The 21,838-nt window shown below is 35.2% G+C and overlaps 1 protein-coding gene across 5 annotated transcripts in view; it reads right to left on the bottom strand.

Annotated features, from left to right (window-relative positions):
* BBS9 (Bardet-Biedl syndrome 9) overlaps positions 1-21,838 on the bottom strand; it is a 292,130-nt gene that overhangs the window by 133,831 nt on the left and 136,461 nt on the right. For all 5 annotated transcript variants that reach the window (XR_012054621.1, XR_012054622.1, XM_032747134.3 and 2 more), the window contains exon 21: positions 17,533-17,755. Coding sequence is in view for 3 of the 5 variants with exons in the window: in XM_032747134.3 (XP_032603025.3) it covers positions 17,533-17,755 (223 nt within the window). In the remaining 2 variants the exon portion in view is untranslated. The remainder of the gene's footprint in view (positions 1-17,532; positions 17,756-21,838) is intronic.

Here is a 21,838-nt window from a genome sequence, read left to right as displayed (position 1 = left end):
TTAGGGAGAACTGTGTTCAAATTCAGATGCTTTTTTTTTTTTTTTGTAAAAAGCAAGGTCTGCTTTTACAATAAAAATGCTATGTCTGAAACAAAGCAGCTTTTTATATGAGAAAGCACAGGATTAACTGTTCTGTTTCATTTTATTTAAAAGCTGACATTGCTGCTACTGTCTAAGATAATAAATAAAATAAGTGACAGAGCAAGTGATGCTCTTAGTCTGCTACTTTTGTGCCTTATGCTTATTTAAATCTCTAGGTTTTTAAAGGATCATCTTGTAGCTTGACCAGGACAAGGGTCTATTCATTTTTAAAACATACTATGTTTCTAAATGTGATTGGAAACCCTGAAATCTGCTTAAGCATATAGTGAAAATTATATAAAAAGGGGAGCCCCTACTCCCCTTCCCCTCCAAATCACATTTTTCTTTCTTTGTACATCAGTACATGCTAGAGAAAGTCTATTTAAACTTAAATGTACATTTTGTAATGCTTATTTTAAATAAAACATTATTTAGAAATGTCAACCTCATCTTCAAGGAAAGTAGACAGAGCAAGATAAAGACTAAATTATGAAATGTACTATTCCAAATACAACTAAACATATTGTCCAGATAACACAAAACTGGAGAGACCATATGGCTTGCTTTGCCCAATCACATCAATCAAGAAAAAAGAAAGGAAACTAGTTCAGAGGTCCTGCCAGGAAACCTGCTCCAGGCCAGACTCTCCATGGGGTCCCAACCTCCTTTGGGCACATCCACCTCCATGGGCTGCAGGTGGATAATCTGTTCCACCACTACTTTCATGGGCTGCAGGGGGACAGCCTGACTCATCATGGTGTTCACCACAGGCTCCTGTGCCTGGAGTACCTACACCACCTCCTTCTCCACTGACCTTGGCATCTGCAGAGCTTTTTTTCTCAACTCAACTCTCCAACTGCAGTTTAATAGACTTTTCCCCCCCTTCTTAAATACACAATCCCAGGGGTGTTGCCACCATTCCTGATGGGCTGGGTCTTGGCCAGCGATGGGTCAGCCCTGGAGCCAGCTGGCATTGGCTCTGTTGGACATAGGGACAGCTTCTGGCAGCCTCTCAGAGAAGCTGTCCCTGCAGCACCCTGCTACCAAAACCCAACCAAGCAATACTGAATACACCCTCTTACAGAACTAGAACAAAAGAACATACTAGTATCCCTTTTTCTAGGCTATCACTACTACTTGGTCTGCAAAGTCAAATATTACTTGAAATTGGTTTTTATTGTTTAAAGCCATTCTCAAAACTAGGATTTTGCAAATGTTTATATGCTTTAAATTATTTGGTGGACTTTATGAAGCTACTGATTAAACTAACACCATGCCTGCTGTTTCTCCTATACTTCAGCAATGTAACTTTTCCTTTACTAGTTCTTTTTACAGTCCACCTCTTCTTCTTTTAAACTATCTTCCTACTGTACTTACTAGCCATACTTTCTCTACTTGTACATTACTTAAAAGAAAATAGCTAGGCCAAATACCTGTATCTGAGTGGCAAACCAAAGACCATCTAAAATATGGCATCCAAAAATCATCACTGTAGCTTGTTGACTTCACACCTGTGACGTGTGATATCAACTTCTTTTGACAGTTCATAACTCCAACAGCACCATAATTCCTCCAAACCTTGGTAAGATCTGAACTCCTTCATTAAAAACAGTATATTGATGGGGGACAATTTCTATAAATAAATAACACTCATCGAAAACCCCACAAATCATCAAAAAAAAAAAAAAATCCCTCTATGTAAACATCATGCTTTTTTATTTCCTTCCATTGAAAATCTGTGTTCATATAAAAAACTTGTATAGCCAAGCTTACTGTGGCATTATGATTCTCTTCAAGTAATCTTCTCTCAAGATTACTGAAGCATGCTAGGTTGTCTCAGCTCCTCTCCATAAAATAAGCTTAATGACCTCAAACATAGAATAAATAAAGGCCAAGGATACATTTCATTGGTAAAAAAAAGTGTTCTCTACCCCTTAGCTTTAATTTGGTCATGTCTACAACACCAAGTGAAGCAGAGCAATGGTAGCCTGTCTTGAGAGTGTAAGATTTCACAGTGAAGATTCCATGTCCCCTCTGAACATTCTTTTCTGAAACTGTAAGTTTTGAACGTGATTTCATATCCAACAAACAGCTCCCTACAGGCCAATGTACTTTCTTCCTCATTCAAAATTTAGGAAATATGGCCAGTATCTAGAAAGCAACACATCCCTCAACATTCTGAGTATATGACAATAAATTAGAGGTTTTCAAAGCCCTGAGAAAGATTGTCCTAATTAATTATAACAGATGAACTCAGGATTAACTTCAAATAAAAGATTATATTATTGTTATTAAGCACTACCACATTTACATTAAAGCACTAGCTATACTTTGTTCGTATACAAAAAAAAAAATAAAGATTTGTTAGAAATGCTAAAAAAGAAAGTCCATTGGCTAAATATAGATTTTTCCCTCTCCAAATGACCTAGAACTAAAAGAGAAATTGGAAAAGACATTGTCTAGATAATGATTTACCTAAATAGAGTTACTGAAATCCAGCTCCAGTTTCCATTATAGAGCCAAACAGCCTGCAGGTATAATATCTTCAGCTGGCACCAGGCTTAATGCTTTTTTATTGATCCGCCCATGGCTTAAGTGCATACATGGGATACAGATTGTTAAACAATTCTTGTTATCTATCACTGATTATGGAAATATAATACATCTTGCAGCAGCATCTGCACTTTCTCTAACGTGAAATGCTACTTAAAGCAAACTGTTCATTTTATCCTGCGAACTCTCTAACACTTGTGGGGGTTTTTGAGTATCACCTAAATGGTTGAATTTGTTAAGTATCAAATACACAAAAGCCCTCTCTGTTACAGTCCATGTTAAAAAGTGAAAAAGTATAATTAGAAACTTTGTATTTGATTTGCAACAAATGCACCATATAATTAAAACTGAAAGTAATAAGTACTTTAAGATTCTTTCTATTTCTTCTCTTCCCTAATTGATCCTTACCTTCTTGTCCTTTGAAGATTTCAACAAATTTGTAGGATTTGCTCAAGTCAGGCTTTGCAAAGGGTTTGGGACAGCTATAAATACAGCATGCTGACTGTTTCCTATTTGGTGCTCAGTAGGAATTAATAGAAATAAATAAATTCAATTTTCATATTTTCTTTATACTTTTGTCTCCATACCTGTCACAAAAACAAGAGTATAGAACTGCCATCATAGCATAAAGTTAAAAGGAAAAATGTGGTTTCTGCAGTCCTCTAGTTTTTTTTCCTCCCAGAAAGGAGTTCTGTAGTTGTGTTTTCCTTTCTAGTAACATCAAATTTGCAAAAAAACTAAAATAAACCTTCTGTACCTTCCTTTTGTCCAAACACCAAAAAAAGACCCACCTGATGTGAATTCAGTCTCTGAAGGTACTTTTAAAAGAAGTCTACTTCAGGGTTCACTCTCATGCATTCTGCTAAGTCAGGTTACCAAACACTACATGAATGTTAGAACAGTAACAGAGAACTGTCAAGTAAACAGGAGAAATCCTGACTAAATTAAATCGATGGCAAAACTCCCAGTAACTCCAGTGGGACCAGGATTTCATCCTTATCTTGTTGATCAAAGCAATTATTTCACTGTTCAGAAGGACCAGACTGCTCCACCTGCCAAGAATTTCTTAAAGCAGCCTCCTGTGGTGAGTCTAAATCATATCTATTCCTTTTTCATTCTACTAAGGTAAATTCTTCAACTTACAAAAATATAACATAAACAGCATCCACAACAAAGATCTTTCCTTCTTAGCAAATGTGCCAGACATAATAAAGCTCTCCTTAGCACAACCTTACCACAGGTATGCAAATGAATGATTATCACTCCCTTAACACTACTCCCAACCACTGATGGTCATGCCTGCTAAAGTGCTATACCTGCATTAAATAAGAATTATTGGACCCAACAAATGAAGTGCTTTCTTGAGTTGGCAAAGTGTTACAAAAAAAAGCTTCCTATTTTACAGTGAATCACAAAGTACACACTGGAAGGAAATCCGTGAACCCAAATTCAGAGCAGATTAACTGTGTGTAGTATAATTGAACACTTCTTCTATTTCTTCACAAGGTTTACAATATACACTATAACTATACTAACCAAAATGATGTCATGTATGTGCAATTCAATAGCCAGAGAGAATCAACATGAGAATCAATTTCACACTAAACTAGAAGAAAACTGGTTTTAATGTGCTACAAAAATGCCCAAAACCAAGGCTCTTTTTGACATAGACATCAGTATTTTTTATTTGAAAATATTTGAGAAATCTGTTGTAAAATTGTACAACGAGCATTTTTCCCTTGATAAATAATTAAATTATGTATCCAAGCACAACTGCTTCATTTTTCTCCTCAGACTGGGATACAATTGCAAAGTGTTAATTCTGCCAATACAGTTCCTTTGTAGGGAAACATGGCAGTTGTTTACTGCCAAAGACATCAGAAGGACATTTAATCACAGGGGCATAAGAAAATCCTGTCTGTAACACATTATATGACCCTTTCTAGATCTTTACATCTTTAACTATTTCATCATATCTGGCAGGAGTCTATTTTACATTACTCCATAGAATCTCCTCCATCTCAATTCAACAACTTTCTGGTAAAATGTAACCAGACCCAGGATATCAAACATAATTTATTGCACTAACTTTAATCTCCTGCGTAACTCCTGTCACATTGTTCCATGCTTTATTAACGACCCGACTCAAATGAGAACGTCAGTTCATAACTTTATTTAAGCATCTCTGAACAGCAACCTAATACCCCTAATGACTACTCTGGTTACAAGAAACCTGCTCCATTTTAGAGAAAATAAAACCAACTAATTCATATAGATTTAAATAGATTTTAAAATTGGAAAGTCTGATCATTCAACAAGATTTTACCCCGAAATGTCCTCCACAAATCCCTATATGTAATTCAAGCATCCATTCATCTACAAGTTGGTTTCAAGAATGTCATCAGCAATTATTTTCACTTTAAAAACCCTCAGTTTTGACTGAAAAGTTTATTTGAAAAAAGTGATAGAAGAAACACATGCCTATCAATACTCTGATAGAGTTTTAAGATTATTACAAAAGATTTCTCAGTCCAGTAGTAAAATTTAATATAATTCAGAACCACAAAACTTACATTAAATAGGTTGTTCATAATATTTATTACCTCTAGTTGCACTATTTCTGTTCACCCATCCATTTGAATTGAGGCATCCTTCATCATCCATATACATCAGACCTTCTCTTTGATCTCTAATGGTAAATTTAAAGGCTGAGTAAACGTTCTTTGAAACACAGTGTGGCACAGCTGTTTATTGTTACATAGAAGACAGTAAGTCATTAAAATTTATACTCAATTAAAACAGTGGAACATCCCCCTAATCATTTTCCAACTTTGAAGTAATACCCTTTTTGGGTGGTGATATCTCTAATTTACAGTTAACTAGTTTTCTTAAAGTGGAATAAGTCAAGCTTTGGTTAGGGTCAGAATTAATAAAGTACATCTATCATCAAAAGACAGAGAGCTCCTGGCAAAGCACCCTGTTGTGGTATTTGCACTTAGAACATGCAGCAAACACCCAACAGATATGCAGCCTACCATGATAATCGCATGAAATTCACCAAGCCTGCAGTTTTTACTTCAGCATTATGTAGCTAAATACACATTACTTTTTTATTAGCTCTTTAGCAATATTCTAATTAGGACAGGGTGAGCTAAGTCTTTGCCTCAAAGTGTAACTGAATGTAAACAAAACCTTTAGGATTCAAGTTTATGAACTCTTTCCTTTTGCATACGTGTTATCATCAGTCTTTGTGTTTCAGCCCGGACACTATTAGGAAAAAAATAATTATTTTTCAAAAATTTTAAATCTGCCAGAGTCACAAAGTACCATATATGTGTGATTTGATGACATTTTCCAGCTCAGATATCAGATCAAAGTTTTAGGGATAGGCAAGTCTGAATAAACACAGGAGCAAGAGAAACATGAATTTATGGACCTTCACTTACCATGTGAACATTAGTTGAACCACTGATACCAGGCCCATGAACAGACTTAACAGCTGACTGCTCACAAAAAGCAGACAGTCCTAAACATGCTCTCATTCTTTAAAAATCCAGAAAAAAAAAATTTTAAAAAATCTGCAAGTTTAATACTGATGATACACAGCTTTGTAACAATGTCAGGCATTTAGATTCAGGAAGATGCTGTCTTTTTTTCTCCCTAAGAAAAATCCATCAATACCATAGGGGTGCAATTCACAACAGAGCTACTGAGGAACATTGACTGTCATCCACAACCCAAGATGCTGCCTTAAAATGGCATTGTTTTAATCCTTAGGCTGATATGCAAGGGTATGAGTGATGCTTGCCAAGGCACTGGCTGTGTCTCACGCTCTCTAAAACCCAGCATGTCCAATCACATCTACCTCCAAGTCTGGGATCCAACCACACAGAGGCACTGAAAACCACTCTACATCACCAGATGGAGCTGGCTGGGTAATGTTCCCTGAAGTTCAAGAGCTCTCTCTCAAATTAGTGCAGTTAACCTCAGGGAATAATTCTTTAATTGCAGTGTAGTTTTCCACAGCAGAAAAGAAAAAGAAAAAAAAAAAAAAAGGAAAAAAAAAAGAAAAAAAACCCACCAAAACAAAGAGAAATCATTTATTAGTACAGACATCCCTGGCTCTCTGAAACTCACAACCAAAGAAAATTTTTGCTGAAGTTATATTAAAACTACAGTTTAAAGCTTTGTTATCATACAGTTATGCATTTTAAAAACAATCTTCTAGTACAGAGTTTGTCATGCTTAGACTAAGACCCAAGACAATTTCAGTTTCGAATGTTAAAGCCACCCTTTTACCTAAAGTTAAAAGACCTTTAAAACTAATTTTTTTTTGTTTCAAGAAAGCACTGGGAACTTTCCTGTATGCAACTCAAAACCAGCTGTACTTTTCAAGTAAAAACTTTCCAAGTGCCTGGCTCTCTGCAGATTTTTGGCAAATCTGTTTGAAAAATTGAAAAGTGGGGGCCTGAGCCAAAGCTTACTGAAGTCTGTGGAAAAACTCCCACAGATTTCATCAGGATTTGGATTAGGCTCTGAAAAAGTCTGAAGTAATTGAAAAATCAGTTCTGCATGTATAAAATATGAAATTTTCACTAGGTTTAGATTTATTGGACTCCTTTATGGTAATGTGGAAGAGCAAATACACTGTAAATGGTGTTAGTGATGTACATACAGTTTTACACTGTTAATTCACCACAGAGTTCCATAAATTCATACATGTTACTTACACTGCCTACATAATAGAAATCATGAAATCAATCCCACGTATACAAACACCTTCATTTTAAAGAGACCTGAATATTAAGGATAAAACGGCATTAATACCTTTATTGTTCAAGTGGGTTTTTAAATTTTTTTTTTACTGAAGACCAAACATTCACTTGATTTTTTTTAACTGAAGACTAAAGCTGTAAGACAAATTCAGTGATAACATATATAAAAAATAATTATGCAAACAACTACCTCCTTCTGGTCACACTTGCTTAAGGCGGTTTATAATAATGTAACACTAGCAATTTCAGCTAAAGTGCACCTAAATTATGGCAGCAAAAGAGAATCAGGTTTACTCAATCTAAATGTGCCAAAAAACCAAGAATAGCAAATGCAAAATAAATGGATTGTGGTACCTGAAATAATGGCCACAACATCTCCTGATGTGTAAGCAGCTGCATCTCTGCTGACTGAAGGATGCTACTCCCAGTCAGAAGAAACTAAGTCAATATACTTGACATATCCTACTTCATTCATCTGTATCATCTCTCTACTTATAACTATTTGTGGATGGATAATTTGCCATGGTTGTACTTAAGAAAGGTAGACAACTCCTGTAATTTTTGGTGGTCTTGTCCAGATAGGGATTGCAAAGGAAAAGTAATGTCATGCAAACTGCAGAGCTAATTATGGTCTTCAAATGGCTGCAGCTCAAGTACAAATACCAGTGCACTTCATCATATAGGCTGTTCTTCAAATATCACAGGAAACAAAAACTTATAGGAACCAAGAAACCTGGTAAGTGGAAATCAAACGACTAACTAGACATACAAGACTGAATCTTCATTATTATCATACCTTAAATAAAATTATTATGCTACATTATTAAAGTTTGGCTTTATTTTTTTTTTAAATGACAGTATTTGCAGCCTCTTAAAATAACTGTCCAGGTTTTAGCTTTACCTGTTTTTACCTGCTATTATTGAATATTCTGAAATGGAAGGTCAGAGACTGTACACTTTTCTCCATTAGCAATACTTTTTTCATAGTTTTGAACAATCACCTTATTAATGCAGACTTTAGAAGTTTATTTTTGCTTGTGGTCTCTAAAGGTTTCAAACAACATAGAAAATAAAGTCCAGTGACAAGCAGGATCATTAGGGTAAATTTTTTCAACTGACAATTATTTTCACCAAAAGCTTACCTCAACATTATGAATCATTTGTGACCACTTATACCTAAGTAGGACATATTAAAATTTAATTTCAACGCAAAGAGCCAGCAATAGGATCATGCTCACCAAGGCACTAATGTGTTGATCTAAACTGTACTTAGTCGAGGCAAGTTGGAATTGCAATACTGCCAACTAAATTTCATAGTACCACAAATGAATGAATCTCAAATCTCAAGAGGGATTTCTTTTTTATTCATTATGCATGACATTTTCCTCTTTAAATTATTCATTTTTTAAAAATTGTTATTGCTTTAGCCTTCTTAACCTTTGTACTCCCTTCCCCTGTGGTTTTTGCCAGCTGTAATATCAATTGGGGAGGGGAGATGTTCTAAACAACATAATAAAAATCTTTTCACAACCCTACAAAAAAAATGTGTCTTGTTACTCTTCCATCTTATTTTTCCCCTTTTCACAACACTGCAACTTAGAGTGCCCTGAGGAAAAAAAAAAAAAAAAAGCTTCTATTTTCTATCAGTGCTTTCATTTCAATTAAAAAAAAAATATTCAAATGCTTTACCATTATTTATATAATCCCTGAAAATTAATCACTTGGGGAAATATCATTTGAGTCCTGCAGGGTGATGAAAGTTGACCAAGTGAATTAAAATTAAAGACCACCTCAGACATTGTTACCTACTTTCTTCCCATGTCTGACATTCAGAGTTCCTGTTTTCAGTGTACTCACATGAACCAAGCCAAATGATGTAAGAACAAGCTGCAATGTGTTGTTAGGCTCACCACAATGTCTTAATCTGTGTTTTAACAGTAAAACACCTAAAAAAAGCTGCACGTAGGAGCTACAACAAGACTGCGAGGCATATTTGAACTCTGTTTATACACAGGTATTACAGTATGACCTTGGAAACATCACTTATCTCCTGCATAGTTCAATTTTCCTTTCCACATAAATAAATAACCCAATTTAATAAAAAAATAGAAATAAAAGTTTTAAAGAGTGAAGGAAGTTACAGTGGAAAGAAAATACAAAGAGTAAAGATCCACATCAGAGAGCCAAGCAATGAAGTTTCTGGCTCCTCTAAACTGTTCTTAAGCTTTTCTTAAGGAACCACAAAAACTTGTTGCTGCAAGCTCTCCCAAAATTCTCCCTAATGACTTGCTTCTCCCCTTCCTTTTCACTAAATCAGCTTTATGGGACAAGGGATATATTTTAATCTCGAAAATAGAACCCAAACAATTAGTTTAAAATGTTTGCTATATTACTGTTCAGTTATTTCTAGGCTTTTATATCAAGGTAGAACTGTCCATCATAAATAGCTGATGATTTTCTGAAGAAATATTTTCAAAACAAAGAACTAGAAGTCAAATCAAAGCTGCAGCATTGTATCATGTTCCATTACATACTATAGCATGTCTCATTGTTAGCTCACCCAATGCAATTTAACAGGAGTGCATGACAATGCTAAGGGCTGCAAGAGTCAGAGGGAGCTTCTTTGCTCTTATAATTCTTATGTGATTATCATTGCAATCAGATGGAGAGAAGAAAGTTGTGTTAAACTGGCACAAGAGTTCAGCCATGCAGAGCTGCACAAATTGGACAGAGAAGTACACAATGATTGCATTGTTTATGGATTTAGTCTCTGTTGTGCCTTTGTCAAACCTTGGAAAAATCTCCTTGCCTGATAGATCCAGACTGGTACCACAGGTTTTTCCCTGCTGTTACTGCTTTGGAGGCCCCAGATTGACAGCTGACCAGGAAAAGGTCTTCCTACCCTTTTGTTGCCACCTCTCCCTGTTGGACTTATTTACTCCCTTGGGTGGCTAGTGATGGGAGTACTTGCTCCAGCTGTCCCAGTGAAGGGACTGTGCATGTAGTTGCATGGACATCAGAGGGGCACAGGATGGAGAAGGAAACCAGTGAAGCCAAATGCAGAGAGACGAAATGCAGAAAACAATTGAGGAAAACCAGAAGGGGAAAAAAATTAATCAGAGTCATACTAGAAGCCTTACTAGAAGGAAGAACTAAAAGGAGAAGACAGTACATATTTTACCAAATGTATGTTTACCTTAAGGCAGTATGAAAAATATGGGAATTTCAAAAAGACTTACACAGTGATGATAGATCTGGTTTGGTTTCAATACAAGTAGTACACAACTTTTAAACCTGCAAATATGTATTAACTTCCAAAACATGTAAATACAAGTTTTGAGCAATTAAGAAAAGGAAGAATACTGAATGCAATACTTCAGCAATACATAGCTATATTTCATATACATATTTTAAATAAATTTAGCCATCAAATGTAAAAAGAATCTTACTGTCTTTCTTACCTGAAAAATCTTACTGTCTTTCTATTTATGAGTTCAGTTTCATATTATACATTAAAACAATAACTTTTTACTGACTATAAACAACCCACTTCCCAGGGAAATCCATAAAGTTACTAAATTGATCAACCTGTATCATCTTAAGGAAGTTAGAAAAGATGAGTTAGAGTTTACCCTACAACTTACAAATCATTTAATGTCAATTTCATATTTAGGGGCCTGTGCCAAGAAATCTGTATTAATTGACACATTATAATGTGCTTTGGGTAGTAAAATCCTCCAGGTACATTTAAGAAAAAAGTCCTTAGCAAAGTGATTTTCAATGAGAAATAAGCACTATTCCTAAGATTTAGATTTCCTGCATTCAAAGATACTTACCAATGTTCTTTAGACACTTTTGTAAATGCTACTTGAACAGAAGCAGGTAGGGAAGAGTGGAAACAGATGAGGGGTACTATGATAAAGATGGGTAAAAGGCTGAATCTAGATTGGACAATGACCACCTGTTTCATCAGTTGGCGTTGAACAGTGCTCAAGTCTACAAAATCCTTTCAAGTACTTTCAACAACATTTGTAAATATTCTTCCTTACATAGATTTAATAAGCAGTCCTAAAAATCTTTATGAACGCCCAATATATTAAAACTAAAATTAAAAAATAAAAAAAAAACAAAAACATTATTTTAAGGATTACTAAAGGAAAAACAAAAAAGTAGTTCAATATTTTATTCCTACAGAAATATACGGAAAATATCTTAAGTGAGACTCATACTTCATTATGGACTATAGTCTTCTGCAGAAATAAACAGCACTGAATTTGTGTCACATCAGTGAGAAACAACCCATATTTTTATACACTTCTTTGCACCATCATGAGAGGCTACAAAAATTGACAATGCATCATGGTATCAAGCTCACAATACTTAAGTTACAGGAAAAGATCTCAAACTATGCTCCGCCAGCCTCACATGATTTTTGTAAGTATCTGCTGGTGGTTCAAAAGCATTGTCTGGGCCTCAGGGCCAACTTCTGTATCTGTGCCTTCTTTATGCTACTTGAAATTCAAGCTACATGATTCTAACTTCTCCAGGGAAAAAAAAAGTTACTGTAATTGCTACCAAGATAACATTACAAACACAGATTGGAACCTGTGTGAGTACAAATGGAAGCCATTACATTTTTCAAGAAATTCTAAATTTAAGTCTATTAAAGTTGGAGAACTTGACTTATACTGAATGCTCCCTTCCATTAATGACCATTGAAGAATTCATAATAAAAGGTGTAAGAGAGGAATTTACAACTATAAAAATCCTATTTTTTCAGATCAAACTATTACTCCTCTTCCTTCAGATACACTCAGTGTATTAAGAACTTGCAGCAATATTTATGCCTAATTCTCATATATAAATTAATATTACTCTCCCAGGATCTCAAATCCACATGTTTTTCCAATTAGTACTAACATTCTCCCCAATTTTAATAGCATGTAAACAGAGAGTTCCTTAAGGAATATGACACATTCGGTTTCATCCTAGCTTTCCAGCGAAGAAAACAGCTTTCAAAGGAGGAGTACTCACTCATAAATACCACCACAAGTTTTGAAAACAGGTTTTTATAAGCTTATGCAAGGAAAAGAAACCCTAGAAAAATCTGTCTTCTAAAGTACGAATATAGATTCTGGGTGCATATATATACTTAATGTGCTAAAGAACATTGCCTTTTAAGTTTGCATTTACCCGTTCATGACCTAAATGGTAGAACCATTATTATACAAAATAAAACTATAATCAACTTGATAAATTAAAAAACTATGAAAACAAAGTATCTAGTCAAGTAAACACTACTATGCTGATTCTGTATAAATACAGAATGGGAAACATCTATCAGGGAACAAATTTGTAGAAAAGGGTGTTGAAATTAAGATAGGGCAGAGTACAGTACAATATACGTCCTGCACAGGCTAAAGGAAAAGTATTCCATTTTGGAAAACAAAGCATAAGATTGAAAATCATTCATAAAAAGAATGCTAGGATTTTGTCATAATTATTATTAAAAAAAAGTTATTGGAGGAACGGACTAAAAACATTACAAAGTTTTAAATAATTAAAGAACATCATTAACTGCCAGCTCCACTTTCAATAGTCAGAATAAAACACTCTGATTTACAGGAAAAACCATGCATATCAAACATTAGGAAAACATTCCAACAAGGACACTAAGCTACTGTAACAGCTATCAAGATATCATTCAAGGTGCTTATGAGTTCAGATAAACTTTGTCATTGATGTTCTGAATCCCTTAACCCCATTGGAACACAAAGGGAAAAAATAGATGGGCATTCATCTCACCTTCTAGCTCTAACTTTATACATAACTTTCAAATATTACACTTATATAAAACTATTTATAAGTCCCATTTCCTGGACTTTTTTAATATTATTCCTCCTAAAATATTCCTCCTTTTCCTTATAATTTTAGTTCTAAGGATTCAGCCACCTGGGAAGATGACAGTCTTTGGCATTCCATAGATTTCAGTGATGGAGATCAGTAATTGACTTTCTGGTTAAATAATATTTTTTCTACTGCTCCAGTTATACTTAACTATGTGAGTAAATCATGCTAAAACTCAGTACAATTATCTCCTAATGAACACAAGAGATAAAAATTACTGAAGTCGAGTTGAAAAAACAAAGCAGAAGAAAAAGGATGGTCTAAAGAAAAATAAAGTCATTATTTAAATTTTAAAATCCTTGCTTGGACAAAGCCTTGAACTGATACAGGCACTATTTGCACATCACATCAGGAACTACTATAGGAAAAGCAGGACAGAATTCTAGTCAAAGATTAACTGAGCTTCCTAAAATATGGGTAAAGCAATATTGTAAACAGACCTCCAATCAGACTGACATCTAAACAAGTTTTCAAACACCCACACTTAATACTCATCAAGATTTTAAAAGCAATCCTGCACCAACACACAGATATTATAAGAGACCATTAAAAGCTACAGAATTAACTCACTGCAGGTCATCAGGATTTATGCTATAAATTCTCACCCATTAAACTCAATACATGACAATGTGGGTGGTCTACAGCACCTTTCCAAGCACTTCCCTGGCACTGACCCACACTTTGGGTTGGCACCACGCCCTTAACCCCTCACCGTTCGTCTCATCCAGCCGTTTATGCACTGCCAAAGGCAACACAGTACATGATATAGCCTGATGTCGTTTACAGCTATAATCGCATTTAGCCAATGATTCTGATTAAATTTTAATCACCCATATAAGAACATCTTACATACTGGAAAACTATCATGTCTCCCCTGAAATTTCTCTTTACTTTTCCCTCAGAAGAAACAAAACTGAACTCTTCAATTTGTCTAGGTTTTCCTTAAATTGTGCTCCCCTGTGAATCCTACTCATGAAGAATAGAAAGAAATAATCATATCTCCTCATTAAAAGTCGTATGACTACAACCCAAAGTTGGAATTCACCTTTAGTGAAAACAGACTGCTGTCTTTTATTCAGTTCATGGTCCAACATAACCCCACGAGCCTATCCTATGGCAATAATGCTTATGGATTTATTTCTCAAATTTTAGTTTGTCAGATTGTTACTTGCTAGAGTCCTTGGCACTTGCTTCAACTGAAAATTGTCTTTAGATCCTCCTCTAATTTATCAAGATCAGCATTATTGCTCTCTCAACATGCCTCAAATTACTGCAAGCTAGCTGCAAAGCCACAATTTTTACATTCATGCCCATATTCCATCACTGAAGCTATTAAAATAGTGAACAAAACCAGACCCAGAAGAGACCATGGTCTACCTCTAACATATACTTTTGGATTAACAACAAATATTGACAACTACTTTTGAAGGCATCATTCAAATAGTATCACACTTTAAGATAATCATCAGCTTTTCAGTGTGGCTTCAGGCAATTTCTCTAGATTTCAGGGTACACCATCTTGAATGTATTAAATATAACTTCTAGAAATTGAGCTTACTGCTACAGTGCTGCAATACTAGAAGCGTCCTAAGCACTTTAAAAGAAATTTTTTAAAGTTGGTTGCTAAGGGAAAAGGGATTTTAGTCATTAAGAAGAAGACTGGGCTTAAGAAAAAATGGCATTGAACAAAATCCTCAAGCTAATGCTGGTTACCCTTCTGGATAATTATGGGACCATCTTTGGATTGGCTTGGAGCTTAAACATCCTAAAGAACTTTCCCCTACATTACCATCCAGTATTGCCCCATAAATCCTCAGATACAAATACAATTCTCAGTCTCCCTCTGCACATATGGTTCTACCTCGTTCTCTCCTACCTATTCCAGTTCTCTCCTTTAAGGGCTGAGAAAAGGAGTTCCTCTATTTTCTAGGCATTATCAAAGAGCTTTTGACTCAACAGCATTGGTATTTTCTACACTGGTTTCCCTTTATAAGGCATCATTCTAATTTCTTCCATGTGTAGACACAACAGGTGCTTTTTGCTGGACTCAACAGTGAGTCAAATTTTTTGATCATCCCCACTTATAGCTCCGTTTTCATATTAAGGAGTGGTCTTGAGCACAGGAATTAATTTCTTCTAGGTAAATCTAACCAGGCAGACGCATTCCAGAAATGTACCTAGCGCAATCCAACTGCTAATGAAGAACCAGTACAGGCACAGAGCTAGTTCTGAAACACAGAGAAGACACAAGTCATTCTGCCAGACTCAACTCCTTCTGCCTGCAGATCTGCTTCTAACAGACCACATTACTTGCCAAGGCAGAGATGGCCAGAGAAAACCTGAACAGGTGACAAGACAAACATGTTTAAAAAGTGTCAGTAAAACCTTTATTCTCAAAAAGAAGTTCCAAGTTTTCTCAGTCCATTCAAAGACAAACACACAGAGTTTCAAATCACACAGCATATCCTGCTGGAGGTTAACTACTTAAACACTATGCTACTCTGAGCATTTGACAGAAGCATTTCTCTCTAATGAGCTTCTCATTAATTAAGATAACTTTTTTTTTTTGACCTCTTTCAAAAATTATATTCTTTCAACAGTTAATGAGTAAATGCAAAGTCTATCAAGAATGCTATTTCTTCTAATTGGTTTATAATATTTACAAATTTTACTCTTTTCCTAACAAAATCATAATCTAATTCCTTGAACTCAATAACACTAGTAACTGAATCAGAAGAAGTGAATTTCCTTATTAAATCAATTCACCTTATTAGCTGAGAGGGAAAAAGTTGAACTGCAGCTATTTACCCCTTTTCAATATTCTTAAGAGGAAAAACAATGGTTATATAATCAAAGTTCAACAAATTAAATGCCCTTCACATATATTTTAGTCTTGCAAATAAATTCTAACAGAAATTTGTAAAGCAAATATGACACTTATTCTGCCTCACTTCCTTACTTCACATGAGTATAAGTCTGGTTCCAGATATGGCAACAGCATAACACTAAAGTAAATTAATATATAGACTTTCTACAGCTACAGAGTCTGCAGCTGTTTTACTGTGGCACACACAAAGGAGGGCTGCTCATAACAAGGATTTTAGAGCTGCTGAAACATTGTACAGACCATTCATATTAAACACGAATTTCATTATTCTTCAAAATGAAAGAAAACAAAAACACTGATAATCAAGATACTTCTCTAACACTACTCCAATCCTTATCAAAAACAAGATCCATGAAGCCAAAAAAATAAACTCCCAATTTTAAGCATGATGTATATATAAAATATAAACTTTTCCTTACAGATGTAGAGGACTGCTGTAGGAGAAGGAAGGTATTGACATCAAAGACTGTAGTGATATTATGGTTTAGGAGATTATGAAGCTGCACAAACAGCCAATCCAGATTTAGACCAGAAAGATGGGGGGAAAAAAATTCCAAGTCACCAGGAGTAGTTGCTGTTTACTAAGAGTCTATCGATCTCACTGGAGGAAAACAGCAGGAAGAAAATGTCTTGCAACAGTACAAAGATGCTAAACTTCAGACACTACAGAAAAAGTGTAACTTTGCTCCCACTAGAACTAAAAAGTAGGAATACAGAAAAGAACACTAATAAAATTTCCTTTAGAAACAGTTACAGATTTACATATTACATATTACTCAACACATACTCAAATTAGTTTCATCTTCAATTTCATGCTTTCCATGAGATATCACCCAGTCAACTAGTACTTTCTAATCTAAAGTTGCAGATTTTTTTATATAGCATTATCACTACTTCATCATTTATCATATGGATATGCCATAAAGCCACTAATACAAATATAGTTTCTTTATGAAGAAAACAGGATTCCTCCTTTTGCCATCACTTTAGAAACATACACATGCACACATCCAACTGAAAGCGCAAAGAAATAAGTGATAGGAATTTTCAGCATAACAATGACCACCTGTGTTTCATTTGCTGCATTACTGTGCATATTGCGCAAGAGCAACAGTAAGTGTTGAATAAAATGAGAAGAAAACTTCAGACTTGAAATTATTTTATTACCTAAGTCATTCTACTTGTCAGTAACACCAACAGTGTTTGATTTCCACAATCAATGAAAAACAAACTGCAATCAAACAAGAAAATAAAATGTGTAAAATGTTTTGTTTTAATATGCAAATAAATCTTTTGGATTCTGAACATTCATGAACTTCATGTCTTTACCTGGCATGACAGCAGCTTGCTGAGTGGCCGAGTCTGTACTTAATGAAAGACGACCGCCTTTGGCCAATCTATCACAGAAAAGGGTGATGTTCTTCTTCAGTCTGCTGGTATCTTTGGGCATGGACAACTGGCTGCTGAGAGTCAGGGCCTGCTCCTTGGAGCTCTTCGACAAACAAGTTTTTAACAAGTAAGAGACTGCAGCATCCACAGTTTCTTCCCAACCCTGCATTTGAGAAAAGGAAATTAAATAAAATTAGGTGAACTGCAATATGATATAGGACATTAAGAATAGGGTGACAAATCATGGACTGAGAATTTTCAAACTATACTGATACATAAAATACAGTTTTGGGGTTAATGAATGTCATGAACATCTAACTTCAACTTGTACAAGCAAAAGTTGAAAAAGCAAACTTATTCCAATATTGAGGTCAACAGAGAAATCTAGTTTCATTAATAACAATATATGGACAGTATGTGATAGAACAGCTAAATTCAGTCATTGCATTAATTGAAAACTAGAAGTTCCTGGTTGTGACATTTAAAATTAAGAACAGAATGGAGAACTAAATAAAATCATAATATGTAATATATAATATGATGATATATCAAGGCCAGAGAAAAAATAATGTAATCACAGATTCTCATAATATGACAATAGCAGAGGACTGCAACACAAAGCTACAGATATTCAGTACCCATTTATCAGATCAATTAACCTTAAGTTATGAGCACATGTGTGTCAGTGCTGTGATGAACAGGGATTTTGATTTCAGCAGTGTCAAGCTGTAAATATTTATGAAAAGACCAGCTTAGTAATCACTTCCAGTTAAAACAAACAAATTACACTCAGTAAAAGCAAGTAAGTTTCTTTTCAATAAGCACCTTGAATAACACGTTTAAAAGTTAGCTTTGAGTCTGTAACCTGTACTGCGGTTTTACACACACAAATCAAAGGCATTCCTTTAAGTAAGAAATCCAGATAAAGTCCTATTATTTGTGACAAGGTTATTAAGTTAATGCATAAAATATAATACATGACACCTATCTCATTTTTGCAGTATGACATGCAGATTGACTCCTCTTGATGTATTCTGGAATCTTAAATTACACTCTGATAAGTTATGTGATTAATCCACAGCATCCATAATTAATGAACTGCAAAACAGTCACAAAGCTTTCTCATATCCTTTCATGACAATCTTACAGAGCTTGGATAGAGTTAGCAAGTAATATAAAGGGCTTTGTGGCCAGCTAACTTCATGACTCATATTATCTCTTAGTATTCAGCCACCTGTAAGCAAGTTCTATGTATGTACCTACATGAACAGGAAAGTGTATTTAACCACTGTAGTATCAGTGTCTGCTCAATGCTCCTGATTAGCTGCAACTTATTTTGGCAAGTTTAGTGACTTTAAAAGTTCTGACATGACAATCTGGAATCACTCAGCTCTACTTGCTGCTAAACTAGCAGAAGGTAACACCAAGCTTGCCCTTTATGAGGTGAGTACTCAGAAAAGAAAACTCAGGTATCCAGCTGTAATTAATGCAAACCCAGAATCTTCTCATTTTTAAGCTCTTTCTCACGATGTGTTCTGCTTGATTGAAAATACTCAGCTGAACAGAAAGATTGCCTACATATACAAATTTCCATGACTCAGTAAGAGCAATGTTTGAAAGAACGACAATATCAACCCTGCCATAACCCACTGAGCAAATAAGGTTTATGGATTTCTTCAATTTAATACATCATGGCTTTTATGAAGGACACTACTTTTATCACAGAAAATCAAAGACCAGCTTCCTGATCTTGTTAAATTCCTAAGAACAGATCCAGGGCCGACGCTCACTAGTGGCAATTACACCAGTGAGACCATACAGTCATATGCACTTCATCCTTGTCCAAACATTCTCTGTGCTGAGTGTCCTGGAAATGTGATGTGTGTGTATAAAAAATTTACATTTTGTAGAGGAAAAGGATCACCTAGTGAGTTTTTCTTAGTCAGCATTTGCCTTTCTGATTTCAGAAAAACAACATTAACCTATAATCTTATCTGGATTTGCCCCCCATAAAAAAAATCCATAAACTAGAACAAAAACTACATAAATCAGAAAAATCATGCCAATCAATCAATGCTGTAGTAGCTGAACATTTTTCAAATATTCTAGAAAGAGTCCATTAGAATGCAATGCATCCACTGATCTGTGATGGTGACAGGAAATCATCCATTCTGCAGTCAATTTAAAGAGGTTAATGAGCTGGTAAATGCTGTCTACATTCCCACATACTGGGCAATGAAACTTAATATGTACAAAGCACCAAAAACAGCCAAGCCAGCCACTCCTAATTATACTACAAATCATGAAAAATAAGAACAACATAAACATAAGAATCTTGAGTTTCACTAAAGACAAAGAAACACATGATTAACTGTTGTCAGCATACAGTAGCTCAGAAGTTGGCCAATACGTCTCTCCAAATAAGTTGTAAAAATGCAGGCAAAAGCATTTAAATAAAAGCACTGACTTACAAGCTAACAAAAGTCAGGAAATTAAAAGTGGCTAGTATTCTGTCCTTGGCTCACACAGGTATGTTTTACTTTATACCACAGCTTTAACATTTTCCAACCCTTGTTCTTGTATTTCATTTCCATGTAAAACTGGTTTCTCAGTAGACCATAAAACTCTCTTCCTCCAATTCAAGGTCTGTTGACCTCGTAAGTCCAGTCAAATCCAAAGCAACCTTTATGATTAATGAAAGAGTACACAAAAGCTACCTCTAAATGAAAAAAAAGTTGGAAAACTGCTCAGGTGATTTTGTACAAGTAAGAATTAACGGCTGCAAATAAGACTGCATTTGTCAGCAAATGTTATTGGTGTAAGGGGGGAATTGAAGGAACAAGAAAAATTCTTCCCATGTTAAAAAGGCTGAGAGATGTTTGAAAATTAAAGTATTCTCATCTATAGCCCACCCTGCAGAATGTTTCTACTGCCACAGTTATAATATTCACTAATGGCTTTCTGTGTACCATTCTGCATATTTAAGGACCAAAAGGAACACCTTCAACAGGAGTGCGATGCCAGTAATCCATCACTCTATGAACAGCGAACATTGCTGTGACTGCGACAATAAATGTCAGTCAAGACTCACAGAAAGAGGCATTATTAAATCATCCAATTCTTCATGTAATTGAAATAGATAAGAAAGATATTTAATTCATCCATTTTACTGTTTCACTGGGCAAGGCTGGGCTTCATGCTTTGCATACATACATTATTATTTTTCTCTTTTAGGTAATAGGTAGTGATTGGCACTTGCTTTTAACCAAATCAAGTACACTGCGGGAGTCTGAAAACTAAATGCAGACTTGTGCATTATATTAGTGTACATATGTACGTATTATATTAGTACACATCATTCATGTTCTGTACAAATTGCCACGAACGATCCTCCGATGTCATGGCATATCTGAGTGTGACCATAATTATACATTCAATCTCACTCTGGAATAAGGCTTCATTCAGAGTACCTTGTTAGTAGCCTGACACTTGGCTGCAAGATTCCACTCCCCAAGAGTTTAGCTGGTTAAAACCAAGGTCAGCTAGACACAGATAGGGGGAGGATCTGAGAGAGGGATTTTGTTGTTAAGATACATAGAGCACATATATGTAGGGAGAAGTCTGAGATAGGACCTGTTGTCAGATTTGACAGGTTTACTCCTGTAAACCTATGGTGTACCTTCTTAACACATTTATACAGGAGATCTACAAATGAATACTATATGTCTTAAGTACAAATAAATCATTCTTATAGCACATCAGTCAAACTTGAACAAGATTCCTAAGTTCTGTGCATAAGCTAGACAAGTATTTGATTGTGTACTTTTCACTTTAAAAGCCTTTATTAATTATATTCCTAAGGTAACAGCCATTTTCTGAGCTGCCTATGATGTAACTTATCCTGGAGTGACAATCAAGGCAGTTCTGAAAGAATTCAAACACAATGTGAAATTTACTGCATAAACTATGCAAAATTGGTGCCAGCCAAATTATGGGAATTCCTACAGCTGCTCACTCATGAATTCGCCTGGCTATATCTTATTTCTTTATTTTAGACACAACAGTGATTTCATCGGTTTTCAAAAAAATGCTAGAATACTTGAAAGTTCACAATATTAATTACAACCTTGGCATTTATGCTTATCTCAACCACCAGAGGTTTCTGTATCCGAAAGCACTGTATATGCTAATTCACAAGAAACACAAGCCATGTGCCTCTCAGCACTCTGCTTTTACAGCAATAAAA

Source organism: Taeniopygia guttata, chromosome 2 (assembly GCF_048771995.1).
Source record: "Taeniopygia guttata chromosome 2, bTaeGut7.mat, whole genome shotgun sequence".
NCBI classification, from domain to species: Eukaryota; Metazoa; Chordata; class Aves; order Passeriformes; family Estrildidae; genus Taeniopygia; species Taeniopygia guttata.
The sequence above is the reverse complement of the archived record's forward strand: the minus strand, read 5'-3'. Positions and strand labels throughout refer to the sequence as shown.